This window comes from Lagopus leucura, unplaced genomic scaffold (genome assembly GCF_019238085.1).
Source record: "Lagopus leucura isolate 7727_CA_CO unplaced genomic scaffold, USGS_WTPT01 Super-Scaffold_739, whole genome shotgun sequence".
In the NCBI taxonomy this organism is placed as follows: Eukaryota; Metazoa; Chordata; class Aves; order Galliformes; family Phasianidae; genus Lagopus; species Lagopus leucura.
In genome coordinates, this window is record NW_024962255.1 from 14,544,899 (window position 1) to 14,571,609 (window position 26,711).

Sequence of the window (26,711 nt, forward strand, 5' to 3'; positions counted from 1 at the left end):
GAGAAATCTAGATGCCTGGAAAAAAAAGAAAAAAAAAAAAAAAAAAAAAAAAAAAGAATTTTCACCAGTCATGAGCCACAGCGGGATAGCTTGTCACTGCCCCAGTGCATAATGGTAATTTAGGTAATCTCAAATCTCATTCTTGTCTTTTTTCTATCAGGTTAGCAAGCTGCACTCCAAGATACACAAGGATGTTACCTGAATCTTTACAATTTTGCCATTCAATAAATAACAGATGATTTCTAAAGTAAAACAAGAAGAAGTGAATAAAACTCACAATTCTGTGTTTTGGTATTTTCTATAGCACTAACAAGCTGCTAAATAGCCAAGATTTTGTTCTGTTTATTAATTTAAACTTAAAATGAAGGAAAAATAGCTTCTTGAACATAAAATGTTATTTTCCTGTAGTATTGCAAACAGGTACAAACAAGATCAAAGGTTAAGTATATACTAGAAGAGTTTTTGCTGATATGAGCCAGTAAAGTTCTTCTTTTAGCTCAGTGGTAAAGGATTGACAATACCAGGGATGTTAGGAACCAGAGGTTCATTTGCACCAATTGTTTGTAAACATAAAATGTTTCATAAATCAATGTTTTACTGCTTGTTTAGAAAAGTGTGCAACACTCTCAACTTCTACTTTCAGTATTTGTGCAGGAAATAATCACATTTCAAGTAGTACATGGGTAGTGTGAATTCTAGAAGTAGCAAAGAAATCTGGTGACACTGTCATTGCTATGGTAACTATACTTCTGTAGTGAACATTGAGGTAAATAGGTAGATAAAACATGTATAAGTTGTCACTGTATAAGTTACTGCTGCCCTGGAGGTGCAATAATTTGCTTCCTTTAAAATAGTTAAATCTGGCTATAAGTACATGTTATCTTGCAGTGTCCTATTATTTCAAGAAGATGACAAGGCTCTTCTTACATAATATAGTGCAAACATACAAGCAGACTGACTTATCAAGAAAGGAACTTTCTAAAGAAGTAATTCATTGGCCTGTAATCAGCAAAACATGAAAAAGCTTCTGGCTTGATGAGGGAAACCACTCCCAGGCTCTTATGTACCAAGGCAAGGTTAATCCATTGTGCATACTTTGAAACAGGAAGGATATTTCTCCACTTCTGGCAAATCCAGAGCCATTTCTGCATAGAGAGCTCTGTCTTATTTTCTCAAGTTCATCTGTTATTCCTTTGCCTCCTCCTCTCCCCACATTACCATGGCTGAGATGTGTAATTAACAAAAGCCCAGGCTGGAAAACATCCTTCTTTAAGTTAACAGAAATAATATGCACAAAGGTTTTGCTCTCCTGTCATGCCCTTCATCATATGCAATATTTTGGCAGAGAGAGGTCCTCCTTTTGTCTCCAGCTGAGCAATACAGCAGATTTTTTAAGCTTGTAATGCACAAACTAATTTCTGAACAGTTAATAGCAAGCTGCCTTTTAATACACAGTGATGTTAAACTGATATTTGGGGAAGGAAAGTACAGTTGTCTTCCAATTTAGACCACAATTGCAACGTTGACCAAATAACCCAGTATATCCATGGCACAAAATGAAGGCAGGCATATAGGACATTCTTTGGATCCTTTGGGATTGTTTCCTTGGGTTAGATTACACATATAGCTTCAAAGTCTTATGTTTCTGAAAGAAAATGGATAGCGTTTTGTGGCAGCTGAATTATAAATATCATCATATCAAATGGATTAGGATAGTCACAGAGACTTGGAAGGCCTAGACAATTCTCACTGATAAAGCAGTTAAAGCTGAATAAGTCTTCCATAGAACATACACCAGTGCATGACCAGTGACAGGACAGAGATCTCAGAATCTATCTGCTCTGAGGGAAAAAAATGGTGGTAATAATATTTTATGTATGAGGAGAAAACATCTGCCTTAATGTATCCTTGATGTTCTGGTCTTGTCTCTGTAGATAATACTAAGTTCTGCTTTTCAAAGTAGAGATTTGATCTGTGTTTACTGTGAGAACTAACATGCTTTGAACATACCTTCTGGGTGTACAAGAACTTCGTTTATGAGTCCGTTGGCAATTCAGTCTTTTACCACAACTGTCAATTTGAACTGTACGCAAAATAATTTAATAAACTAGCCAGAAGTAGTAATTTGAAATTTGACATTCAGACTATATTTGAAGACCAAAAATTGAGTAAATTATTGATGATTAATCTATATCTAGCAGAACTACAGTAGGGTAGACAACTCTAATTTGTGATTACTAAGATGTCAGACAAAATAGTTGCCTGCCAGTCTTCACTAAGGGTTTTATAAATTGTAAAAGATTATCAGCGACAATCTTCTAATCAGTGATAATCTTCTTGAGTGAAACTCAGGCATTGTGTTTTGGTTTCTTACTCTGATATTAACTCCCAGAAATAAACTCACTGTTCTAAAAATGTGGTCACACCTCCTTGGGCCTGTTCTTTAAAATATTCCCCGTGTCTTTGCTGCCCTTGATCTGCTGTGCAGAGGGAACTTGAAACAGAAGACACAGTTCTGAAAAGGGGAGGACCAAGCAGTAAGGTTTCCTTCTCCCTGTGGCAGTAAATTCTTAAATCAACTCAGGCTGTAATGTGCAATGAATATAACTCTGCAAATCACTACCATAAGGGTCTGATTTATCAGTAATACCCTCATTTCATTATGTTGCTCTGCTGATAGAAAAGGTACACAAGCATAAGTTAACAAATTGGTGCACTGTGGCTGTTTTTCTAATGCTCTTTTATATCTGTAAATCTGTTCTTAAGAGTCAACATCAACACAAAATGATTTAAGGTTGATACTACTCGAAAGAGACAGAATTTTTGCATGGCTGTGTGCTCCTTAGGTTTCTTGTTTGGAGTCCATTTATCATACACACAAATTAAAACAATCAAACCAAAAACCTAGTAATAACCCACTAGTAAAAAGTACAAATGCGACTGTCCCACTCTGCTCTGCGCTGTGCAGCCTCACCTTCAGCACTGGGTGCAGGTCTGGGTGCCACAATGTAAGAAGGACATACAATCATTAATGAGTGTCCGAAGGATGGCTACAAAGATTGTGAGGGGACTGGAGGACAAGGTGTGTGAGGAGCAGCTGAGGACTCTGTGCTTGCTCAGCCCAGAGCAGAGGAGCTGAGGGGAGCCCTCATGGAGGCTGCAGCTCCTCACAGGGAGCGGAGGGCAGCGCTGAGCTCTGCTGTGTGTGACAGCGACAGGGCTGAGGGAACGGCATGGAGCTGCGTCAGGGGAGGAGAGCAGGGAAGGAGAGCTGGAGGTGAGGGAAAAGGTCTGCACCAGAGGGTGGTGGGCATGGAACAGGCTGCACAGGTCACAGCCCAGAGCCACAGGAGCTTGAGGGTTTGGGACAACACTCTCAGACATATTTTTCTCTTGTAAGATAGGTCTTACAGAAGTCCAGTAAAGAGACATGATCAAATTTTTCTTTGAGTTGAATATCTGATTGCAACTCTATACCTTCCATTTGTAAATTCACAAGTAATGTATGACTAATGATGCCTTCCACCTTGGGACATTCAGTGATTCTACAATACATCAGGTCAATACAGAATTCAATTCAGGGTATGACTCAGTAATTTCAGTTTTAAGAATTGCAAGTATGCTGCAAAAGTTCTGAAATCTCTGAGTATAAACTCAGCATTAAGCTCATACTGAAAAAAAAATCAATCACATTAGGATAAAAAATAGACAAGCAAGTTACTCATACAGTAACTCCGACCAGTTGCAAATTAAGACATGCATGAACAAAGTCCAACATGTCCTTCAAGTCTAGTTCTCAACCAGTGTAGTACCACAAACTAAAAAAAAATAAAGTCATAACAATGGTTGTTATGCAGTTTCACTACATAATCCTATTATTACTGCTCTTAATGGCAGGACCGTGAGGACATGTCCCCAAGACACAGCTTGTTAATGGCTCTTCTGTGCTGATAGAAGACCAAGTTAAAAGCAACCTCCTTCTCCTACAAATCTTGCAACACACAAGTGCTAAAGCAACAGTACAGGCAAGCCAAACCTCCCCTTCCTTTGCTGTTTTGCACAAGACTTAGGCATAACACAGTTAAGAATGAGTTTGCTTTCTTAGCACACAATCTTCTACTCTCTTCTACTAAAATTCACATTGTTTTAAAACATAGAGACTACTATTAAAAGTTGCTGGAAGTATTCATGTAGAAAGCTGAAAAGAGATTGACAGTGAATTTTTACTTATATAGCAAAGACTAATTTGTATTTTACGCTGTTTCAGCAGTCTTTGACTGTTTTCTTCAAAATCACTGGCTCAGTGGCAACATATGGAGCATGTTGAACTTAAGATACCAAGAATGTGTCCAAGATATATCTCACTCCAGTGTGTTAAAACATTCCACCCTGCAGCTGTCATTATAGGAATATAATTCATACCCTAAAGTTTAAAGAAAAACAGTGTAGCTTACTATGCTTACAAAAACACAAGACTCTTTTGGTTCCAAGTAACAGTCAGTAAATGGAGAACAGTTAATCTTCCATACTGCTTTCTTAAATATTCAGAATTGTAACTGATCATGTACTGCTTTAATTCTGCATGATGTTTGTGAGTGAAAAACAAAACTAAGTGTGCAAAAGAATGACTAAAAAAAATCCACAACGAAGGGAATTGTATATCCAGATTTAGCATAGCCCATTGTTACCTTTTGCTTTTAAATTGATTGCATTTCTTTTAAAAATGGATGTATGAGACTACAGGGCATAAACCTTACCTACTTATTTTGGAAATGGCATTGATCAAGCGTATAATCATTTTTACAACATCTCATCTCTCTAGACATTTCTTTGATCTTTTGTTTTTTTACATCTGCTTAAAATGCAAGTTTCTTAGGACAATGCCTGCTGCTTACTCTGATTTTTACAGTGTATAGCACACCAAACACCTTCGAAAAAGTTAACTGTTGTAACAATAAGGGTAGCAGATAAGCAAGAAATAAAAAATACATAACAGTTTCCTAGAAAACCTGTCTTGGTTTGTACACGTTACTCAAATGGTCAATTCGCTGCCAAGTAATGCAAGATGCCTTAAAAATGAATTCATAAAATCATTTTACCATGTCAATCCATGATATATTCTGTATATGGTATATTTCAAAGGAAAACTGTTTTAGAAATATGTTAGGGAATTTTTTCATGTGTCTATGTCTGTGAAGTCAGGAAGTTGTATAGGGCTCAGAGGAAAATATTTAAGAAACCTTCTAAGGTTATCCAATAGTAGCTTATTGATAAATGGTAAGCTCATATGTAAGGCTTAATATCCCAGAGGCCTTCAAGAGCAGGCAGTAAGTTCTGTGCGTCTTGTTGACAAGCTGTGGATCTGCCCTGTCCAATATTGTCTGTCTTCCATTTACAGCCATCCAAGGACCAAAGATATTGATGTGGGCCTGAACACTGCGTGTCTTACGTCTCTGGTCAGTATAATATTAGGGAGGCATTTCATATTTGCAGGGATATTATTGGGAGCAAGAAAATTGAAAGGGTTTTCAAGAGACTGTTTACAATAGAAAGATGGCTAATTTGGGTAGTTCATAGCACATGAGCTGGTTGTGTTGAAATAGAATAGTAACTATGCTCAGCAATAAGTACTACTGAAGACCCCATTAAACGTTCCACACAGATGAGATAAGCGACATAAGATCCAGGGAAGTGTTTGTAAAATGCGGAACTAAAATAGGAAAACATTGCACAGTTGTATCAAATTTGCATCTCGGGTTGTCATAGGGTATGATGTGTTTGACTTCAGAAAAATTGAATGCAAGAAATAAATAGAAGCAAAAGATACATAGTTAAGGAAACGTTACGAAAAGGTAAGCATCATAACTAATTTAAATCAAGATCGTAACATGTTAAGTGGATTAGGCAGATTAGGATAGACAGAATTAGTTACATTTGAAACAGTTTGCAAGGCAAATTGGATATATTTCAAATTTACTCTTGGGAATTTTATTTACATGAAGTATAATTTTTCTTATTCATTATCCTGAAGAATTTATTGCAAGAGGTCTTATTAACAGATGAGCAAAACAGTAGCACTGAAAACAGTTGTTCAATTCCAGTTTTAAAAAAAGTCATTAGAAAGTTTTCCACACGTAGCATAAACTGTAAAAGGAGAAAAGTTCTAATTATTTGGCTAATCTTTTCTCAAATGCAGTATCTTTGCTTAAGGACCTCTGGAGTGGCTACAATTAATCACATCAATCTATCTGGACTAAGACTATGCCCTTTGAAAAAAAAATCTCAGCTTCTGTTAAAAAGAAAGCTGAAAGGAACCCTATAATTAGATGTTTACAGAAAAGTTTTTTTTTTTTTTTTTTTTTTTTTAACTTTCATTAAGAAGTTGGCTTTTACTCAGAAAAGTAAAAGGATATTAACTGTGGACAGCCATATTGTCTAATTATCCTACTCTCTGCATTCAACTAGCATTGTAAATCATTATTCTAGCACTAAATGTATAGATTTAAAAGAAGAAAAAATAGGAGGTATGCTTTGTATTTCATTACATGAAAAACTATTCTAAAGATCATAACCCCAAATAACAGCCAAAAGAAAAAATTGTCTCCCTAACTTACTCCTGAATTAAGCACCTTCCTGGTCTGATAACATTCTTTGCTAGCCTGTTAGATATACTTCACTCACTTTAGATCTGTCCAAATGCCTTCTGAACTACCACATTTCTGTAAATATATGTTGAAGCATTCTACACAATGCCTTTTTAAGTTCCAAATAACAAAAGAGATAAACTCTTACTTAGGAATAGTAGCAGTGATGGTTGATTAGAAAGAGATAACTGTCATTTAACTTCCTAGAAAAACAACTCCACTGCAGTAGGTGCAAAATGAACAAGTATGATTAGAATCAAGTCTGATACAAGAAAGAAAAAAAACACACCTTATGTTACTTAATATCATTTCATTAGATCAAAAGATAACTTTGGCATGACTTACCTTGTCACTTCCATGTCATGGTGCACTCTAAATAATAGGTCCACCTCCCACCAGTGCTACCTTTCAGAATACTTATACATCTGTCCACCCACCTCTCAGATAATGCACATTCAGAGACAGGCTACAATTGGCCAGCATGACGCTATGTCCTTTTTCAGCTCTTTTCACTAAATTAGATTCCAAGAGAAATAAATTTGGTTCCAGATGATGAGCGTTCTTTTTTTGAGCAGTGAGATTCAGTACTTTGACTCATTATCGAAATTCATTTATACCAAGATGCAGCTCTACCCAAATCTGGCAGTTCCTTCGATGTTCAAATCAAATGCACAGCATTTGGCAACTATACATACAGAATTTAACTAGACTGATCCATTTATCTGAAACTGGTATGAGTCCAAGACTACTCACAGATGCATTTGCTGGTTTAGTAGAAATTGCAGTGAGAGGAAAAAGACAACATATTAATCATAACTGTCCCAAAATGGCATTTATACTAAATGCTGTGAGTAAAGGCTGACTATCCAGCCACATAGATCATACATGATCCCCACAAATTTATGAAAAGCCTTCAGGTACATTGATGGTAGAATATATTTGTGATTCCCTGAAATTTTAGAAATTTTTCTAGTTGCAGGAAACTCATCTCCTCACTTTTTTGATAACTCTTTGAAAAATTATTTGGAAATCAATAAAATATTTTTGTAACCTTTACATATATTTATGACCCATTGAATATGCTCCATCATGTGGTGCACAATCAGCTTTCCTTTTGACCACATATATGAGTGACAAATTCATATTTGAATTGTAAAATAAGTCAATTTAGTAATAAAAATGTTCAGTATTAGCAACTCCATTATCTTAATTCTTAATTCAAAATCAAAATATAGACTTTACTAAATAAAGAATAGTTTAGAGGAAGTCAGTTCTAAATACCTTCAATGTATGTATCAGTGCACGAAGAAAAATATGTTTACACTGTTTACTTGAACATAGTATCTTTTCAGCATTCTTAATGAAACATCCATGGATTACATTTCTTCCTATCAAATTCATAAACTGTAGGAATCTTAGTAACAGAAGATTATACAGCTGGATACAAATTAGAAAAAGAGGGTTCAAATGCCTAGTTTCACTCTTCTTCAATGAAGAAAGTCAGAAAAATGAAACTACTGTATAGCTGTGTAATCAGATGAGAAACTGTCTTGACAGAATAAAAACAGTATTTGGGCTTTATAAACAAGTTGAAGGAAGGTGTTGATAGAGAAAGACAACATAAGAAAAGAAACAAGGTTTAAATTGTAGGTTTTAAATAAGTTCTGTGTAACGGTATGGAAATATATGTTAATATCATAAAGACATTGCCAATTCTATTCCTAAACATCCAGAGTATGTTTTCAATATTATCTCCTAATATAAGTTTTACAAAAAATAGAATAATCAAAGCTGTTCTAATCCACACTTTTGAACAGACTTTTGTACAATGACACGTGCACATTTTATACCTTTTTTCTAAAACAGCTTCAGTATTAAAATTATTACATGAAACATTTACTCTCACGCAGTCTGGAAAACACAGCTACTTTTATTCTCTGTGTATATAATATTATTGCATATTTTCTTGAAAAATTCAGTAGTGTAAGTACTTGCTCTTTCATCCAGTTATAAAATATCTCTCCCCACAGGATTGTCAAACTAGCTGTGTATACAGTTCCAAAATGCTGGATAGGCAACAGATGTTCAATGATGGCTAATCATGGGAGTAATACTGTGAGCGATATTAAATAGTTCTCCAAGGAACACTTCAGTCAGCAAGAAGGTGCCATACTGATGACTCTACCTGTGGCACAAGAGGTCAGGGAGATGCATAAAAACCCTGGGAAATGCAGAGATACCACACAACTCATGTGAGGAGAATGGGGAAGGCTGCAACGTCAAGCACATAAAGCAAGCAGACACCAGAAGAAAAGCTTGTGTGATCTTAAACTGATCTCATTTTGAAATTTTTAAGATAAAAGTGCAATTACATGAGTTCATATTACTTTTATAGGCATCTAACTCTTCGGTTTGCATGCACACTACTGAAATCTATTCAGCTATATACTGTACTCTAGCCATCCAACTTACTACTTTTCACTGAAAACGGTATTTTTCAAAGGATATTTTGTAGATATTTCTGCAATACTCACTGCTCAATTATGATTAACTTTGTAACTCGGTGAGATATGATGCTGTTCTCACTCTATATTTGGGGAAGTGAGGCAAAAGGAGAAAAATTTAAGTAGTTGAAAGTATAACATTATCTTATGTAACACTTTTAAAACCTGAGGATCAACTTTTGGGAGAACTCAAGTAATATTATACATAATTATTCAAAGTCTCACTACATTATGATGCTAAAAATTTGGTGTAATAAATTTAACCCTGTGTATTCTGGAAACAAGAAATATATGATTATTGGCAATCTTGACTATTTTGGCTTAAAAAAGTGCAGTCTCCACTGGAAGTGTGTAACAAAGAAGAATTCAGTTCTTTAGAGAACCTACAAAAATTTCTATAACTAGTTTGTAAAACCAAGGTGGTTTTAACTTCTTCAGCTAATGAGGCAGAAGCCAATTACGTAAGTATCATTCACAGCAAAATCTCAATAGGAGTCTTGAGAACTGAATAAGACCCATTTCTAACAACTGCATTACTGAATACTCATGCCTCTAGGGTTTCTGTGCAATTACTTTCACTGAAGACTACGTTAAGTCAAAGCATTTTGTATTTGCCAACATAGCCACTTGTTACCTCAGGGCACTTAGTGGTCTGAACTTTGTGTAATGGTTCCTGTAGTCAAACAAACAAACAAAAACAGAAAATGGAAAAGGCGGGAAAGAGCTGGAGTATCACCATTATCTTTGAATACTTCAGAAGTGATAAAGTGAAATTATTGATTAGTTGTCTTCTGAGCCTGAGTGAACTGGCTTAGTTTGATGTGACAGAGAATACACAGGTTGGATAGAAAGGGGATAAGCTCTCTTCAGCCTCAAAGATGATCAAAGCAAGGAAGTTATGGTTATACTTCAGTGATCTCCAAGAACAGTCTGGAAAAATATCTGTTGGGATAATCTAAATCTATCAGTGATAGGTGTTGAAACAGGCCCCAACACTCACTCTTTCTATGTACACTTTATGTTCTTCTTACTGACCTTGCTTCAATGCAAAAAAACATGGAAACAAACTTATAAAGACCAATGTCTTCCTTCCATCCCCATTCAAAAACAAACAAAACCATCAAACAAACAAAAGCTCACAGGAAAGCTTCTTATTCACTTTTATCAATTCAGTGCATGCTACAAGTATTTCTGTATTGTACTGCATTGTATTTTTGCAGCTTAAATTCTAGATACGATATTGGAGTTTTCTGTGATGCAGGACATTCCTGACAGAAGATTAATCTGGCAGTGAGCTCGAACACATAAACTGCAACACTAAATTTAAGATGCATTATCATAAAAATTAAAATTATTTAAAAAGGAAATGAGTTTCAAGCTGTCTGAAGGAATAGTACATACAATAAAAACACCCATGGAAGACTTTAGACCAAAAGTGCTGCCACTTTTCAATCTTTTGGGGATGCGAACAGCAAAAGGAGATTTTTAGAACGAAGGAACCATGCCCTGATTGAGTTTGTGACCTTGAGGAACATGGATCTGGCTAAGAGTAGAATCAGGACCCTGAGCTTCAGAAGTGTGAACTTCTGGTTGTTTCAGAATTGCTGAATAAGGTCCCATGGGAAACTTTCCTTAGGAGCACAAGAATAGAATAGAGCTGGAAGACCTGTAAGGATACCTTTCTGACGGCACAAGAGCTCTCCATCTTCCAGTGTAACAAATCTGCATGGCTGAGTTAGGACCTGCTGGTCAAACTGAGGGAAAAGAAGGAAATGTGCAGGCAGTGGAAGCAGGGACATGTAGCCTGGAAGGAAAACAGGGATGCTGTCCAGCCATGCAGAGAAGGGAGTGGGAAAGCCAAGGCACACATGGAAGTAAACTTGGTGACGGATGTGAAAAGTAACAAGAAGAGATTCAGCAGGTTTACTGGTCAGAAGAGACAGACAAAGGAGAGTGCATCCCCTCTGATAAATGAGAACAGACATGACTTCAACTGACATGAAGAAGGCTGAGGTACTCAACAAGTTCTTTGCCTCAGTCTTCACTGGCAGCCAGGCTTCCCATGCCTCTCATGTCCTTGAACTGCTAGGCAGAGGTTGGATCAGCAAAATCTCTCCCAGTTTAAGAGCAGAGCAAATCTAAGACCACTTCATAAGGGTGAATGTTTACAAGCCTACAGGGCTGATGGCATGCAATCCAGTTTTCTGAAGGAATTAGCTGATATGGTTGCCAAGCCACTGTCCATCACATTTGAAAACTCATGGGTGTCAGATGAAGTCCCCGGTGACTGGAGAAAGGAAGAAAGGAAGTACAGGCGGGTGAGACTCACCTCTGTGCTTGGGAAGATCCTACTGGAAGTTATGTTAAGGCACATACAAGGTGATCCAAGACAGGCAGCATGGTTTCACCAAGGGCAGATCTTGCCTGACCATGTGGTAGCTTTCAATGATGATGGCACTGGTGTACAAAGGAAGGGCAAATGATGTCACCTACCTGGACTTGTGCAAGACCTTCCACATGGTCCCACATCATATCTTTAAATTGGGGAGATGTAGATTTGAGGGCACTCTCCATCTGCTGTAGTGCATCCATGTCTGGGGCCTTTAGTACAGAAGGGATGCAGAACTGTTGGAGTGGATCCAGAAGAGGGCCACAAAGATGCTCAGAGGGCTGGAGCACCTCTGCAGTGAAGGAAGAAAGGTTGAGGGTTGTTTAGCTGGGAGAAGAGAAGGCTCCAGAGAAACCTCATTGTAGCCTTCCAGTACTTGAAGGGAGCTTATAAACAGGAGGGAGACTGACTTCTTACATTATCTGATCATGACAGGGCAAAGGGAAATGGCTTTAAACTAAAGAGGGAAGACTTAGGTTAGATGTTAGGGGGAAATTCTTTACTCAGAGAATAGTGAGGCACTGGAAAGGGCTGTCCAGGGAAGCTGTGGGTGTCCCATCCCTGGTGATTTTCAAGACCAGGTTGGATGGGGCGCTGGGCAGCCTGATGTAGTGGGTGGCAAACATGTCCATGGCAGAAGAGTTAGAAATAGATGATCTTTAAAGACCCTTCCTACCTAAGCCATTCAGTGATTCTGTGTACTTAGAGATCATACCTGGTTCTTGTGCTTGTCATACCACTAGGATTAGGCACCGAGTCAGCTTCCAGCTGAAGTACTCTTCCTTAAATGATTGACATTGAGATTTTGGAAAGGGTCCAGAGGAGGGCAACTAAGATGATCAGGGGGCTGGAGCACCTCCCCTATGAGGACAGGCTGAGGGAGTTGGGCTTGTTCAGCCTGGAGAAGAGAAGGCTGCAGGGTGACCTCATTGCAGCCTATCAATACCTGAAGGGAACCTACACCCAGGAGGGGAGTAAACTCTTCAAAAGGGCTGATAACAGCAGGACTAGGGGAAATGGTTTTAAGTTGAAGGAGGGAAGATTTAGGTTGGATGTTAGGGGGAAGTTCTTTACTAGGAGAGTGGTTAGGCCCTGGAACGGGCTGCCCAGGGAGGTTGTGGATGCCCCGTCCTTGGACGTGTTTAAGGCCAGGTTGGACGGGGTCCTGGGCAACCTGATCTGAATGTGTATGTTTGGTGGCCCTGCTAGGCAGGGGGGTTGGAACTACATGATCCTTGGGGTCCCTTCCAACCCGGGTGATTCTGTGATTCTGTGATTCTGTGTGTAAATGATAATTTAAAAGCAAGACTGCATTTAGAGCAGCCTACAGACCTCTCTGTGATATGTGATCACACGCTTTTGAACAAAGAAGGATACACCATCACAGCTGTCTCCTTGACTATCCTTTCCTTTTCTTCTCTTTCATGCACTCTTCTTTCAGACTCAAATTTTAAACACAAAAAGCATCAATACATAATCCTTAGGCAAATACAAGTTCTTTTATGTAATGACCTTTGTCCAAGAACTTTATAGCTGTACCTGAACTTAACCATATACACTGAGACTCAGCGAAACACATGTAGATAAAGCATTCTGAGTGGCAGCATATATAATATAAGTCAGAGTTAAAAAGGATATTGATGTAAATACTATACTGCAGAAATAAAATCTTTGTTCTACAATGTCCCTGTGTTTCTTTGCTGTCTTACTTGGAAGGTCCTAGCAGTACAGACTGAAACAGCAATTATCAAGCTCTCCCCTTCAAAGTCCTCTGCACTACCAGATATTGCCCTGCCATTTAGTCAGATTTGGTGATTGTGTTATGGGAGAGAGAATAAGGGCTACTGAGAAAGATCAGCCCTTTCTGCATCTACTTAAATTCAGGTGGGATCAAGCATATCATGGAATGGCACCTTAAATATGGCCCTAAAACCCAAGAAGGGACAGTATTGGAGAGAATTCCCAAGACATTTCAATGACTCTGACCATGTAAGAGGTTTTAGCATGATCTGACAGAGTTCTGAATCACAGATTGGCAACACCTGCCCCAAAATGGGTTTGAGATGTTTGGTTGCAGAACGAGATGTTTGGTTGCACAACAGACTTCAAATAGATTGGAAAAGGAAATCCAACATTTTGTATATAAAAATATTGATCTAAATACCTTTCTTAACAAAGTCCAAAATATTTTACCCTTATTATTTGCAAATAACCCTGTGAAACTGAACTGCTCTGAACTTATGCTGATTTAAACAAGTTTTTATTGAAGTTTCTGCCTCCATTCTACGTTTTACAAATTATATTGCTAACTTTTTTCCTATCCTTATTTCTGCAGCTTTTCTGCAGCATATTTGCTCTTTGCACTCACATTTTTGTTATTGAAAATCATGCACTTCACCTTTAAAATGCTTTCAAAGATGTATGTTATTTGCTTGCTAAAAATTGAAAGCCAAACTCTGCAGGCCTTTTCCTCCAGACAGGTGAGTTTTGTCCTAGACATATTCAGCAGCTCACAACATTTCAGGACTCTATCAGAAGAAAAAACGTTAGAACTCAATTTTGCTTGTTCTTGGCTCTGCTATTGACTTGCTGTATGACCTTGGGCAAGTAACCTCTCAACTGTCCACCTGTAAAACAGAGACAAGACTACACACCCACCTTCTTGGTTTATTCTGAGCTTTAGTGTTTATGAAGTGCTATGAGACACTCTGGGAAGTGCTACAAAGTGAAAAGGGTTATCAATCATCGTCAGTAAAACACAGGCTGCTGAAATACAGTGAAATCTGCCTTCTCATGGGACATGTTCGATCTTGAGCTGCATTCTGTACAGTATTCGTAATCTTAAAAGTGTCTCAGTGCTGCGTAGCATAAGAAAGGATAAATATCCCTAAGCATTCCAGGAGACTACTAGAAAATATTTCTGGCTTGAACAGGGAAGCCTGTTGGTAAAGTGTATGTTTCTTTTCTAAATACCTAGTCGTCTTCCATAAAAAGAAAAAAGCCATTTTGAGATAGGATCCCTAAATTACTTAAATAGCTAGACATTAACTGAATGCAACACTAAATATCAATTTAAGTACTTGGCTCTCAAATTTCATTTCATTCACAATGTACTAGGTAAAATATACTAAAATAATTATTTGGTTATTACTCATGAATTTCAGTGCAGCAGCTGAGACAATGTAGATAAATATGATTAATTGAAACAGAATGAATCGCAACAGAATATGTTGTTGTATAAGGTATGATTAACTCTGCAGTGATTCATATCATTTCAAGTAACAGGGCTTTTATCAATGACAGCTACAAGGTTGGGAAATGATTTAAAAGCATTTCATCTCAGAGAGCCACTGCAGTTCACAAGGTAGATGGGGAGAGAAGAGTGAGGAAGAAGCAGATTCAGTGTCTGCAGCTGAAATAGCCAAAGGCCATTTCAGCAACCGTCCCACAGCACATCTTTATGACATGCCACTGACATTATCAACCTCCCCTGTGCTACAGACCCTCTCATTTTTCACTTGGCCACAATTTATTAGATATTCCAATACTGAGAAAGTTAATTTTGTGAATTAAGCAGCAATATTAAAATGCCACAGCTTTCCTATAGTTGGAAATGCATTATCTACACCAGGAAATAGGTGTCAAGATTCTACAAAGACACCAAAGAAAAATAACATTTATTTTTTCTCCACTCAAAATTATAATTGTTAATTCCCAGTCTCCTTCCAAAGCCTTTGCAGCAGTATTAAATATAAGATTTATAAAAAGAAATTGCCATCTGTTTACAGCAGTTAGAAAAGCAAACACAAGCAGCAGTTGACCTTAAAAACCTCTATCTGCTGAAACAGAAGAGAAGATGAGCTGTCTCCTTACAATTTTTTTCCCCATGTGTATTTAATAAACTGGGTCAGAATACCTGGCTGTGGTTTTTAAAGTAACTGCAAACTCCCTGTAAGGGAACATGCAAGCCTCACTTTCACACTCAGACTACAAAATGAAGATAATCACCCTCACCAGTGGGGAAGGTTTCTGAAAACCTTTGGAAAATGAAAAATACTGGCATATAAATTGGAACGTAAAACACTGACACCCAACTTAATTCATTTAAGACAATATTTCTCAAAATTTAAATCAGAAGGAAAAAAAGATTTAGAAAATGAATGTAAAGGTGGAATTTATAAGGAGGTTATCTTACAAACAACTACGAAAAATAATCCTTCAATATCCACGAGTTCCTGTAAGTCAAAGAGAAAGAATTAAGGTATCTTAAAGCTCTTTACTTGCAAGTAAGTGAACTGTGCAATAAAATGAGCCTCCTTGAGACACTTTCTTTCAATCCAAACACAATTCAGTGTTTGTCTTCTACTAATAATTTCAAATATTCAGAAGTGATCTTGAATGCTTACGTGAAATTAATTACAAAAACAACTTTGCTAGATTCATGGCATGACCAGCCATCATTTGCTATATCCCTATTCTTCTTGATATGGAAGAACAGATTGAAATGTTTGCCTCCCTTTCCTCATTCATCAAAAGTCAAACTTCCTCCACACATCAAATTATACCTGACACCTGATTTTCTCCTGTCTCTTACCTCTTAATCATTTCCTTGGAAACAGACAATTCACCAGTGTGAAAAGGCATGCAGTAAGGGTGGGAAATGATCTGCGAGGTGTATGAACAGAAGCAATTAGACTGGCGTAAATTCAGATCAATTACACCATTATGAACATACATCACTTTACAGAGAATCACCAGGTGGCTTGTTCACCTTACAAAGGCTATTAAATCCCATTCTTGTAAGCTGTGGGCAGATTCCTAAGCCAATTTGATCCTAGGTGATAATCCAGCCAAGCTTATATGCAGGAGTGAGGTTTGTCCAAGTGTCATATCTTAATGCTATATACCAAAGTATGTGCAGTGAAAGGTGTTTGCAAATGTGTTATAAGCTACAGGAAAGGAACAGACAAATTTGCTTGGAAGCTGTCATTTTGATATAAACCCTATTGCACTGAAGACCATTTTATGCTAGAAAATTGCATTGACTCCTACAGATAAGATAAGCACAAAACTACATACTGATTGCAAGATCAAAATCAGGAGAACATTAATAATTGCTACCAGTTTAAAACTTCAAGGAAATTTATCAGTTTTAATGACTTTTATCAGCCATCAGAGAGATTCCATGTCATTAAGGAGATGTGTCTTTATAAAGGCTCATAAAGGTTCATAAAGACTGTATTTAAACGACATGTATTTGTGGGAATGTTTATGTTAGTATTTGATACATCATTTGAAAGCATTTTAAATTGAGACAAAAAAAAAAACCCTACAATTTCACTATAATAGTAAGACAAAATGATGACAAGACCTGCTTCATACTGTATACTCCTACTGTATGCTCCTACTGTATACAAAGGCAACACACCTTCTTAAAGCACAGAATTCCTAACTCCAGAACCATTACTAAAGCTATTGTCATTGTTTGTCCAAGTATAAAGTCTTGCACCCAACTTCAGCATCTTTTCAGCTGTTGCACCAGCATTGATTTCCTGAAAAACGTAGCAGAAGCATCTGTCTCTGCAGAACTTCAGTTTACAGTGTTGAAATTGATTTGTTCAGTGTGTGTTTAGAAGCAGCAGTTTTATACATCAGAGAGGAAGATCTTATTTCCAAGATTTGTTCTATTAGTATTCTTTATTATACCACTGCTTTAAAAAAATCCATTATTTTTATTCTACACACCCTCCTTATCTTTTATTGATCGCTGCACACTATATATAGTGCAAGCTATATTGATTGATTATGGTTTTTATTGTGAATCAAAGAGATGAGGAGCTCAGTATGTCTGTAATTCTGAAGTTTCTAAATTTAAAAATTTCTCAGTGATGTCCTGCCCATGCAAACGAAGAGATCCCAGAAGATCTTTACCACATCAATATCTTAATAAACACTCTTCTCTGAGTCACAAATGACTGCCACATGCAGGGATGAATCATATGAAAGCTTTGTAGAGTCCCTTGAATTTTGAAGACCTCCACAGCAAAGATACTGTGACCCACCTGCATGTTTCAAAACAGACCTTTCCCCATAGGAGCAGTTCATTCCCTGAGGAGATGCCACTCTTATCTTTGAGGGAGACTAGAAGTTGGAGTTCACCTTCCAATGCCATTACTTCTTTGGGCTCTCAGATGCAAATACGGTAGGACAGCAGTGGGGCTTCCTGGGCTGATCCCTGTTGCAAGTGCCTCAGAGACAGCAAATTTTGGCCCTAACTGGAAAAGTGGAAAGAGGTCTAGGAAAGAAATACATGCAAATTCTGGCTCCTTAACTGGTAATTGCTGTGTAGAAAATGTTGCACAACTTTGTGCGAGGATGTAGTATTAAAAGCTTTCACTCCTTGGAACATTCTGCTGCTGAAAGTTACTTTCAATTGTAAAATATGTATTGCAAGGTGAGCCTCTACAGAGGAATTAACTAGCAACTTGTTACAAAGCAGTTACCATCAGGAGATAATTGACCTTATTTGAGATTTAAGCATCCTGAGGCAAAGTAGAGTGTGCTTAATCCTCGCAGGTTAATTATCCAGTGATTATGGTAGCTTGGAAGGTATTATTGCTAAGAATCATTTGCAAAATGACACTATTTAAAAAAAACTTAATTTAATAAAAATTAAAAGCAATGACAATAATCAAGTTCTCCAGTCATGTATTGCTAGACTACAACTGCAGAATGGCCTTAATTGGTTAGCAGCAATGAACATGTAATTATTCCTATTCAGAATGTTCTGTACTAAATTTGTTACATGAAGTACAGTTAATAATATCAAAAATCCAAGGCAAGATGTTTGGCTAGCTATAAAAGGGATCTAAAACAGTGATCAAAACACCAGTGGTCATTGAGCTAGTGCTGGAACCGATGAATGTGCTGAGTTCCTACCACCGCGCTCACTGTCTCGACTGCAGATAAGGGTATGCTGGCATTTACATTGTAAACTAGAACATTTATTCCAAGAGGTTTATAACTTGCCCGTTTTAATTGCCATCTGGCTGAAACTTGAAATAACCAATCTCCATTCAGATGTAAATTTTCAAGTAGAAGATATAATTTAAAATCACTTTGCCAATTGTTTTTAGTTTAGGAATAGCAGCAATTTGGAATCTTGCTGTTCTTGGATGTTTTTTCTATTGGTCTAAAAAAAAAATAAACAGCTCAGTGCTTAACAATCAAATTGCATTGGTCTATAATGTAGCGTGAAGATAAACACAGAGAGGAATAAAAATTGTGTCTGAGGCTATTGTTGTACTAATAAAATAACAACCACACCACTTCGGGTGCCTTACTTGTATGTTAACTTATGTGCTTCTAGTACTTAACTAAACTAGCATAACTGATAGAAAACTTTGCAAAATGCAAAAGGAAATCATAGTAAATGAGCAAAATCTTGGTGTTGGTTAGCTGAAGATGTTCTCTGCCCATCAAGGCAGGCATAAAGACAAAAAAGTTCTGAATGTACTTGCAAATGAAATGAATATAGAAACAATAAACAAAGAAGGAAGCTACCAGAAGGCAGAACATGTCAAAGTAAGCTTTTCTTCAGTTTTGCAACCCCTCTTTACCACAAACCATATGCAAAGAGTAGAAAGAATGACAATTACAAAATACAGCAGCTATTATAAACCGGATGTATACCATGCCAAGGGTGTGGTTTCAAGTTATACAGAAAGACAAGAGAATAAATCACTGTGAATACAATTTCAACAACTCAAAAGCAGCAACAACCAGTTTACGTAGTCGAAAGCAGAGACTAAAAGATGACCAGGATTTTCAACTGATTACAAAGTTCAAGTACACGGCGTGCAAAAAGGAACACAAATGACCTGTACTCTGAAGTATTTACATACAAGTCTAAAGATGATCATTTTAGTTTAAACAGTATCTTTTACCTGAAAGACACTAAGATGCTTCAGAAAATGTAGGGAATATTCAATGCTTTAATACACACAACAGTGCTACATGATATTTTACGACAGCAGGTGAAAAATACCACAGCAAACTGAAATGGCAGGGGAAATTAAGGTAGTCTGAATATAATTTCCAAAATTGGAATGTTGCCATAGTGGGCTATTGCTTATTAAGTATGCAAATATACAAATAGTACTGATCAACATTTTATCTTCTGAAAAACAGCACCTTATGAACTCCTGTGATACGAATTTAATGAGGAAATATTTATATAGAAGATCAGACATATTTAGTCCCAGAAGCTTCTCTGAAGCTTTGCACCCAAGTATTAATTAAACTTGGTCTACCTAATTTGTGAAATCTGATTTTTTTTTAATTTATAGTATACTGTTATTAAATGAGAACGCTCAGTATCGTGCTTGTGAGGATTGTATTGCAAAAAAAACCCAACACAACAGAATAAAGCAAAAATTGGCAAAAACAGCAAATTATCAAGAAAATACTGCTTGCTTTGCTAGCTACAGGTTAAGAAAGATTTCCTATCCTACTTTAAAAACATTACAATTTCCTTCATTTTAAAAATACTTCTTCAAGTATTGTATCTGTAACAGTGTTAGGCCCTGATCTGTAGACAGCAATAGTAGAAAAATTGATTTGTTTTGGTGTAACTCCCTGAGTCACAACCAGGAATAATCACTGACAGGAATAAGTCACTTCTCCATAATTTTCCAGTACGAACATAGTTATCTTTGACAAGCCAACACTTCAATTAGGTATGCCACACTTTCCAAGATACATTTATCTATTAAACCATGTTGTGCCAAGAAAACTAATATTTAAGAGCACTTTCTGAAACAGAAAAAAAATTAAAATGATATCACTACAATGAGTAAAATTGGAATTCAGTTTGCCTATTACCATGGACTTTCAGGCAAGACTTCATGCAAGATGTTTCTCCAATGCTGTATAGTAAAAATAATCCTTCCTTGACAAATTACCAGTCTATTCATGACAAAAATTGGTGAAAGACTTCTAAACCAACTGACTGGTTTTTAGCTTTCTCTTACTTCTCTCCAAAGGGTCTACTTCAACACAGAAATGTTATCAAGAAAAGGCATATGAGTACGAAAATGAGTAGCAGCACTTCCACGATGGCCCTTCATATGCTTTTTCCCCACAAAAATGTAACTGCAGGGCTGGTGCATCATGTATATGGGCATTTATTAGGAAGCAGCTAATACATTGGAGATTTCCTTTTTTAATCTGGAGTAATTTCCTCACATGTCTCCAGACTAAAACAAGCAAGTTGCAAATCTGACAGGTCAAATTACATATTTGGCATCAACTGACATTTCACAATCCTGTGATTATGGATTTAATTCTCCAGTGTTATCTAAGATGGTCACTGTCTTTCTGTATGATGGAGGACTGGAAAGCGGGCTGATAGACACAAACAGGTACGTGCAAGAGACAAATATCTTTGTAAGACTCACCGTCTCATTTCCAAAAAGGACATCCACATAAGGCATGACTTTCATCATAGGCTCTTTGTAGAACTGGCTAATAAATGGTGCAGAAAGATTCAAGCTGAAGATCTTGTTGTTTGCAGAAGCCTGAGTAGCAACTTTTAATACTGCTTCTGGTGACACTGTCAGGAAGAATCCCTGCAAACATCCAAACAAAACAAAGATTTTTATTTACTTCAAATTAGGAAGCAAAGTAAGTATGCTGTTTCTAGAATGCCACCACAATCCTACCTTTCTGCCACACACAGCCTATAAATAAAACCACACAACTATGGATAAAAATATTGCCTTTACATTAATGTATTAGGGAGGTCACAAAGAAGCTGCATATGCTAAGAAAGAAAAACATTCCCAAGTTAAACATAACCCACCACTACCTCTGCCTTCTATGTAGTACAATTTCCCATGGCAGTCAAGACTAGAATTTGTATTTTAAAAGGTACAATATTATAATTTTAAATGGCCCTCTTTGGAACAAGAGTCAATCAGACTGCACTGCTTAATTCCAGAGTCCAACAAGATGGCTCATGCACAGGTAAGAGAGTAATTAAATCCTTTGCCTGAAAGACTACTACCTTGTTTTTAGTAAATACTCTGAGTATGATTGTTCTACAGGAGAAATCTATGGACTTTCACATTTCTGCCTCGTATTTTTCATTTGTCTACAACCTCCATAAAGGGATCCAGGCTTCTGCAGGAAGGGAAGCCAGGATGCTCTCAGCACTGCGCCGACCTGCAGCTTCTACCCCCAGTCCACACTGAGGTGGACTCCACAGTCTCAGTGGGACATTCAGCTACAATACTATGCTCAGTCTCTTAAAAATGGCACAGTGTAGTTTATCATTTTCTGTAAAAGTACTGACCTTCATTCTTTAATAGTAATATTTGAAGCCTGTGGTGTTCGAATTCCTTTGCCCTACCATTAGTTTCCATTCTAAACACTATGTGCTGTAGACACTAGCTAAATTCATTATTTTTTGTGATTAGACAGCTTTCACATCCATCTGCCTGCAGTATTTATACTAAGAGAAGAAAGTGGGAATATTATACTTAATGTAACTTGATATCTGGAAATAACTTGGTTTCACATGGAAGGAAACCATCCTCTAACCTACTTGTAACCTATGGTAGCGAACCTGCTCTAGCAGGAGGGTTGGACTAGATCTCTAGAGGTCCCTTCCAACTCCTATGGTTCTGTGATTCTGTGAACTGTTTTCAAAGTTCAGTGAATAATAGCAGTCTTCAAGGCCAGAGATAATGTCTGAGGCACAGAAAAAAAAACAACCAACACTGGGTGGAGGAGCTTGTCAGATAAATAAACCCTATCTCAGTTCTATCTGTAACACTGTCACTGCAAAATGCTAAAAGGTTCAACACTGAAACAATCTTATTTTCCATTTTTTATACATATTATTCTATATTTGAATTACAGAATATACATGTTTTTTTCCGGTGTACTTCAACTAACAGATCATCTTAGTACTTGCTGGAAGAACAACATAATGAGAAGTCTATAGATTAAAGACTACTTAGAAAGTCTTCTATTTCTTTTTCCCTGCTCCATGCTCTCCAGTCTAGGAAATGCATGACTGCTTTCAAAATGTGGACATGACTCGCTACATGACAACAGAAGTCCAAAGGGCATAAGAATGCTTTGCTTCTTGTGGAATTACTCAGTACTTACAGACTGGAAGCCTGTAAACATCCAAGCTTCTTTGCTATTTTTACATTCTGAAGAGTTAAAATGAACAGTTTATATAACATCTTGTCTCCATAGCAATCTCTACCATCTTTTATTTTTTCATTTAATGAACAGAGTCAAATTTTTTAAAAACTGTTCCAAACACAAAACAAAACCTTTCAAGGTTCACATGTTGCCAGCTGTGGATAAAACACAGACTGCTATACAGTGGTCTGTGTAAATAGTAACCTGGTCAAATAATTAGGCTTCTTACCAATTTTCAGATGAAAACTGCGTCTGAACTAAAATACATCTGATTGTAATTTAAGGTACAGAACACTATCCCCATGAGATATAACTGAGGCCTGCATCCAACTCCTTTTTCCTTTGGAAAGGCAACATAAAAGTACTGAAATGCTGATAGTAGAGCTTGCTTTTCAGACCCAGCAAAGCTAAGTGATAGAACTCTTTAAAAGCTACAGGTCGGTCTTCTGAGTTTCCTATAGCTCAATTCTGCCATTTAATCTCATTCTTCCAAGAGATTTTTCTTTTATATTTTTAAGTATTATCCAATATTAAAATATGTAGAAATTAAGAATTATGTGTGAGAACTCTTGTTACAACTTTGCCAAGTATGACAGTTCTTTGCAAATAAAAGTTGCAGCAATAAAAGAAAATAAACTGTTGCAGAATAATTCACACGGTGGAATTCATGAAGTAGGAAGGAAATGTATAAAATCTGAACTGATCTGGGTTTCAAAAAAGCTAATTAGATACTCCTCTCATCACCTATAAATATTTAAATGGAGCATGATTATTTTCAGGGGAATGCCAATTGCAGCTATGGCCACTACTGTCACTGGACCTCAGCAAGATCAGCCACACAACAGTTGTGCAGCATGCTGCAGTTTTGAACAGGAATGAACTCCTCCAAAATGAACAGTTTCTTATCTGAGATTCACAAAGAAACGAAGAAAAATCACTTCATATAATTTTTAGTAGCACAGCCCTCATACTCTTGCAGCTGCCACTGCTTTTTGCCAGTGAGAGGCATCTAAAGGAGCATGTCAGTCAGCTGCTCCCACCTACTCTAGCAATTAAGTGCTAGCCAGCATCAGCTTCAGGTGCGAAAGTAACTGTGTCTAGGTATTGTTTCTGAGACAGAATGGTGAAGTTTTCAAATGTCAAATAAGGACAGTTTATAAGGTGGAGGAATATTGGCTGGGAACCAATAGTGATTTATATCTTTGCTTAATTTCTTAAGCTCCTCTTTTGTTGTTTATTTTTGGTGTTAGTGCAGTTCTGTTTTGTTTTTCCAGTAGCAGTATCAATTTGGAGATTTCCTTGGGATAAAATGTTGGGCAGTACATGTGCTCTCATCTCGCAGTAACATTTATGGATTCTTTACTGGTAGTTCCAAGTCTCCCAAAATACATGATAAAGACCACTACAGTAGATGACTTAGTATTGCACTAGTCAGAAGTTCTATTCCCACTGACAAGTAGATTAAGAGGATGCTCAAAAACCACACTGTATCCATTTATACAATCTACTTCTGAGAGTATTCTGAGATTTTGGGAATCTTTTTACCTCAAAAACTGTTTTGAAACAGTTACGACAAAAATGTTTGCAAGCAAAAGATGAGTCACATGGTTAACATACAGAAATTCCAATAGTCACGGTAGCTATGAAATTCTCAGTTAGATCCATGGTAGAAATGAAATCCTTGTGCACGAATTTATGTTTGCAAAAGAATGCAGTACATACAAAGACATACGATAATTAGCGCAGTCAAAAGAAAGTAAAAGGGAGCAATATTGTACTACAAAAACCTATTAAACATTAAAGACATACTTGCAGCACCGTGTTCCTTTTGCAAGTGCTGATTGAGGCTGAGTACACCAGATGCTGCTGGTTCATGATGTGCCACTATTTTCTGATTCTCAAAATGCAACCAACCTTTTTTCTGTGCCAGGAGGAAGGTACCACAGTACCACAAGTAAGAAAGCAAAGCTGAACTAATATACATAGCAGGAAAATAAGGTGATATACTGAATTATTTATATGCATGTCTGTATCTATACAAACACAAAACACAAATATACTTTTTGTCCCCCACTGCAAGCAGAACTTCTGTTTAAATACAGTTCTTTGGTGGAGAAAAATGTTTTCTTTGTGAGAAGCAAAAAGGAAAAAATAAGAAAAACACATCTGTGAGCTGCAGACACGTGGCCATGGGAGATAGAATAGCTTGTTTATAACTTAAAAAGATTTTAAAATGCAGCATTAAGATGTGCATGACAGCAGAAGACAAAGTCAAGAGAGAATATGCAATTATCACGCTTTTGCAATATTCTGCAATTCTTTGATGCACCTTTTAAAATACGCCCAGATACTCTGAGTATGGGACAGTTCTTTACGACCAAGTGGGTTTTTTCCAGTTAATAGAATTGTTTAAAGAATTTGGTGAGTTTACACGCAGGCAACATCCTTGCGTCTCTCTCATTTTTATCACACGCAAACTTAACTGTTTCTTCAGACCTACACTGTGCTCATGTAGCACTAGCAATAGCAGGCATGAGTGCAGGAACTGAAGGGTGTCAGAAGTATTGGCAGCACAGAATCAGAGTGTTGAAGTATTCATGAAGCCAGTACTACCCTGGCTCTGGTGAAAGTATTTCTGAATAATACGTTCTGTCCAAACAGAGCAGTCTTGCCATCATTTGTTCACACGAAAAAAAAAACACACTTGCACTGCATTCATCTGGATTAGGTACACGTAATATTTGCACACTGAGGATCAATTCTTTCTTTAAATCAATGAGTTATTTCTTTAAGTTTCTTTACGTTTAGACAAATCCAGACTGAGATGATAACAAACAGCTTTGCATTTCTGGATTTATTATTAACACCACAGAAACAACATTTGCAAAAGTTCAAATAGAGACAATAAAAAATGAGATTGCTCTCAAACCTACCACACACTAAAATGCTTCCATTTGCCCTCTGTTCTTTGTAGTTCTATCTGTCTCCTTGCCATCCCCATTTTCAGAGCAGTTTACAAGAAAATGACTTTATGAGTGACTAGACTTTGAACCATGGTATTCTGATCTGGTATTTTGAAATACCATTTGGTAACAATGTAAAATTAATAAATCCTAAGTGTGAATCAAAATATTTAACTTTCAGATATATATACAACAGTCTGTTGCCATTAAGAGTGAATTATTTTCTGTCAACATGAAAAGAACACATCATTTAATCCAAAATTATTTTATGACAAGGACTTACATAAAAATGCAGTTATGATGACATCACACGCTCGTCCATTTAAAGAGAAGAATTTTTCAGGCAGTGATATTTTGACAGTTCTGCAGTGACAGTCCTGATAAATACCATGATTCAGTAAAGCCCTGCAGAAGCCATCTAGCTTCAAGCTAACTTCCAGTAAAATCAGTGAGACTGCTCACATGCCAGAAGAGTGTGGTCTGCTAAACTGAAGACATAACCATGTCAGAGCTTTGGAGCTGGCTAAGTTTCACATATTCTGTACACAAGGAGAACTTGAAGGCACACACTTGTACGTAAGAGATTTTTCCTCTGCTCTGCCACCAGCTCTGTCTGCTGCAACCCAGCAGAACCATCAGGGCATGGAAGGAGCGAAGATGAAACACACGGCAGTTCTTGGGATGGGGAATGAACCCTGGGGTAACTGCTCCAGACAGAATGGCTTACACAAGGTTTCCATGTGCCCTTACAACCAGAGGACACCAAAAGACTCATGCCTTCTGAGCTCTGAGCTGCATGGAGCCCAGATTGGGTGCAGTCCATGTCTTACCCACGGTGAGACAGGAGAATGAGACCCTTCCTTCAGAATAGGAAACTAAAGACCTAAACCTCTTCATAGTATTCATAGTATTTATATTCACAGTATTCATATCCATAGTATTTCCATGAGTTTAAATGAGTAGAGAACAATACATAAAACTGTATCTTTAACAC

The 26,711-nt window shown here is 37.1% G+C and overlaps 1 protein-coding gene across 2 annotated transcripts in view; it reads right to left on the minus strand.

Moving 5' to 3' along the window:
- The window catches only part of ADK (adenosine kinase), a 269,251-nt gene that overhangs the window by 56,310 nt on the left and 186,230 nt on the right, over nucleotides 1–26,711 (minus strand). For both annotated transcript variants that reach the window (XM_042862700.1, XM_042862701.1), the window contains exon 7: nucleotides 20,996–21,166. In XM_042862700.1, the coding sequence (XP_042718634.1) occupies nucleotides 20,996–21,166 (171 nt within the window). The remainder of the gene's footprint in view (nucleotides 1–20,995; nucleotides 21,167–26,711) is intronic.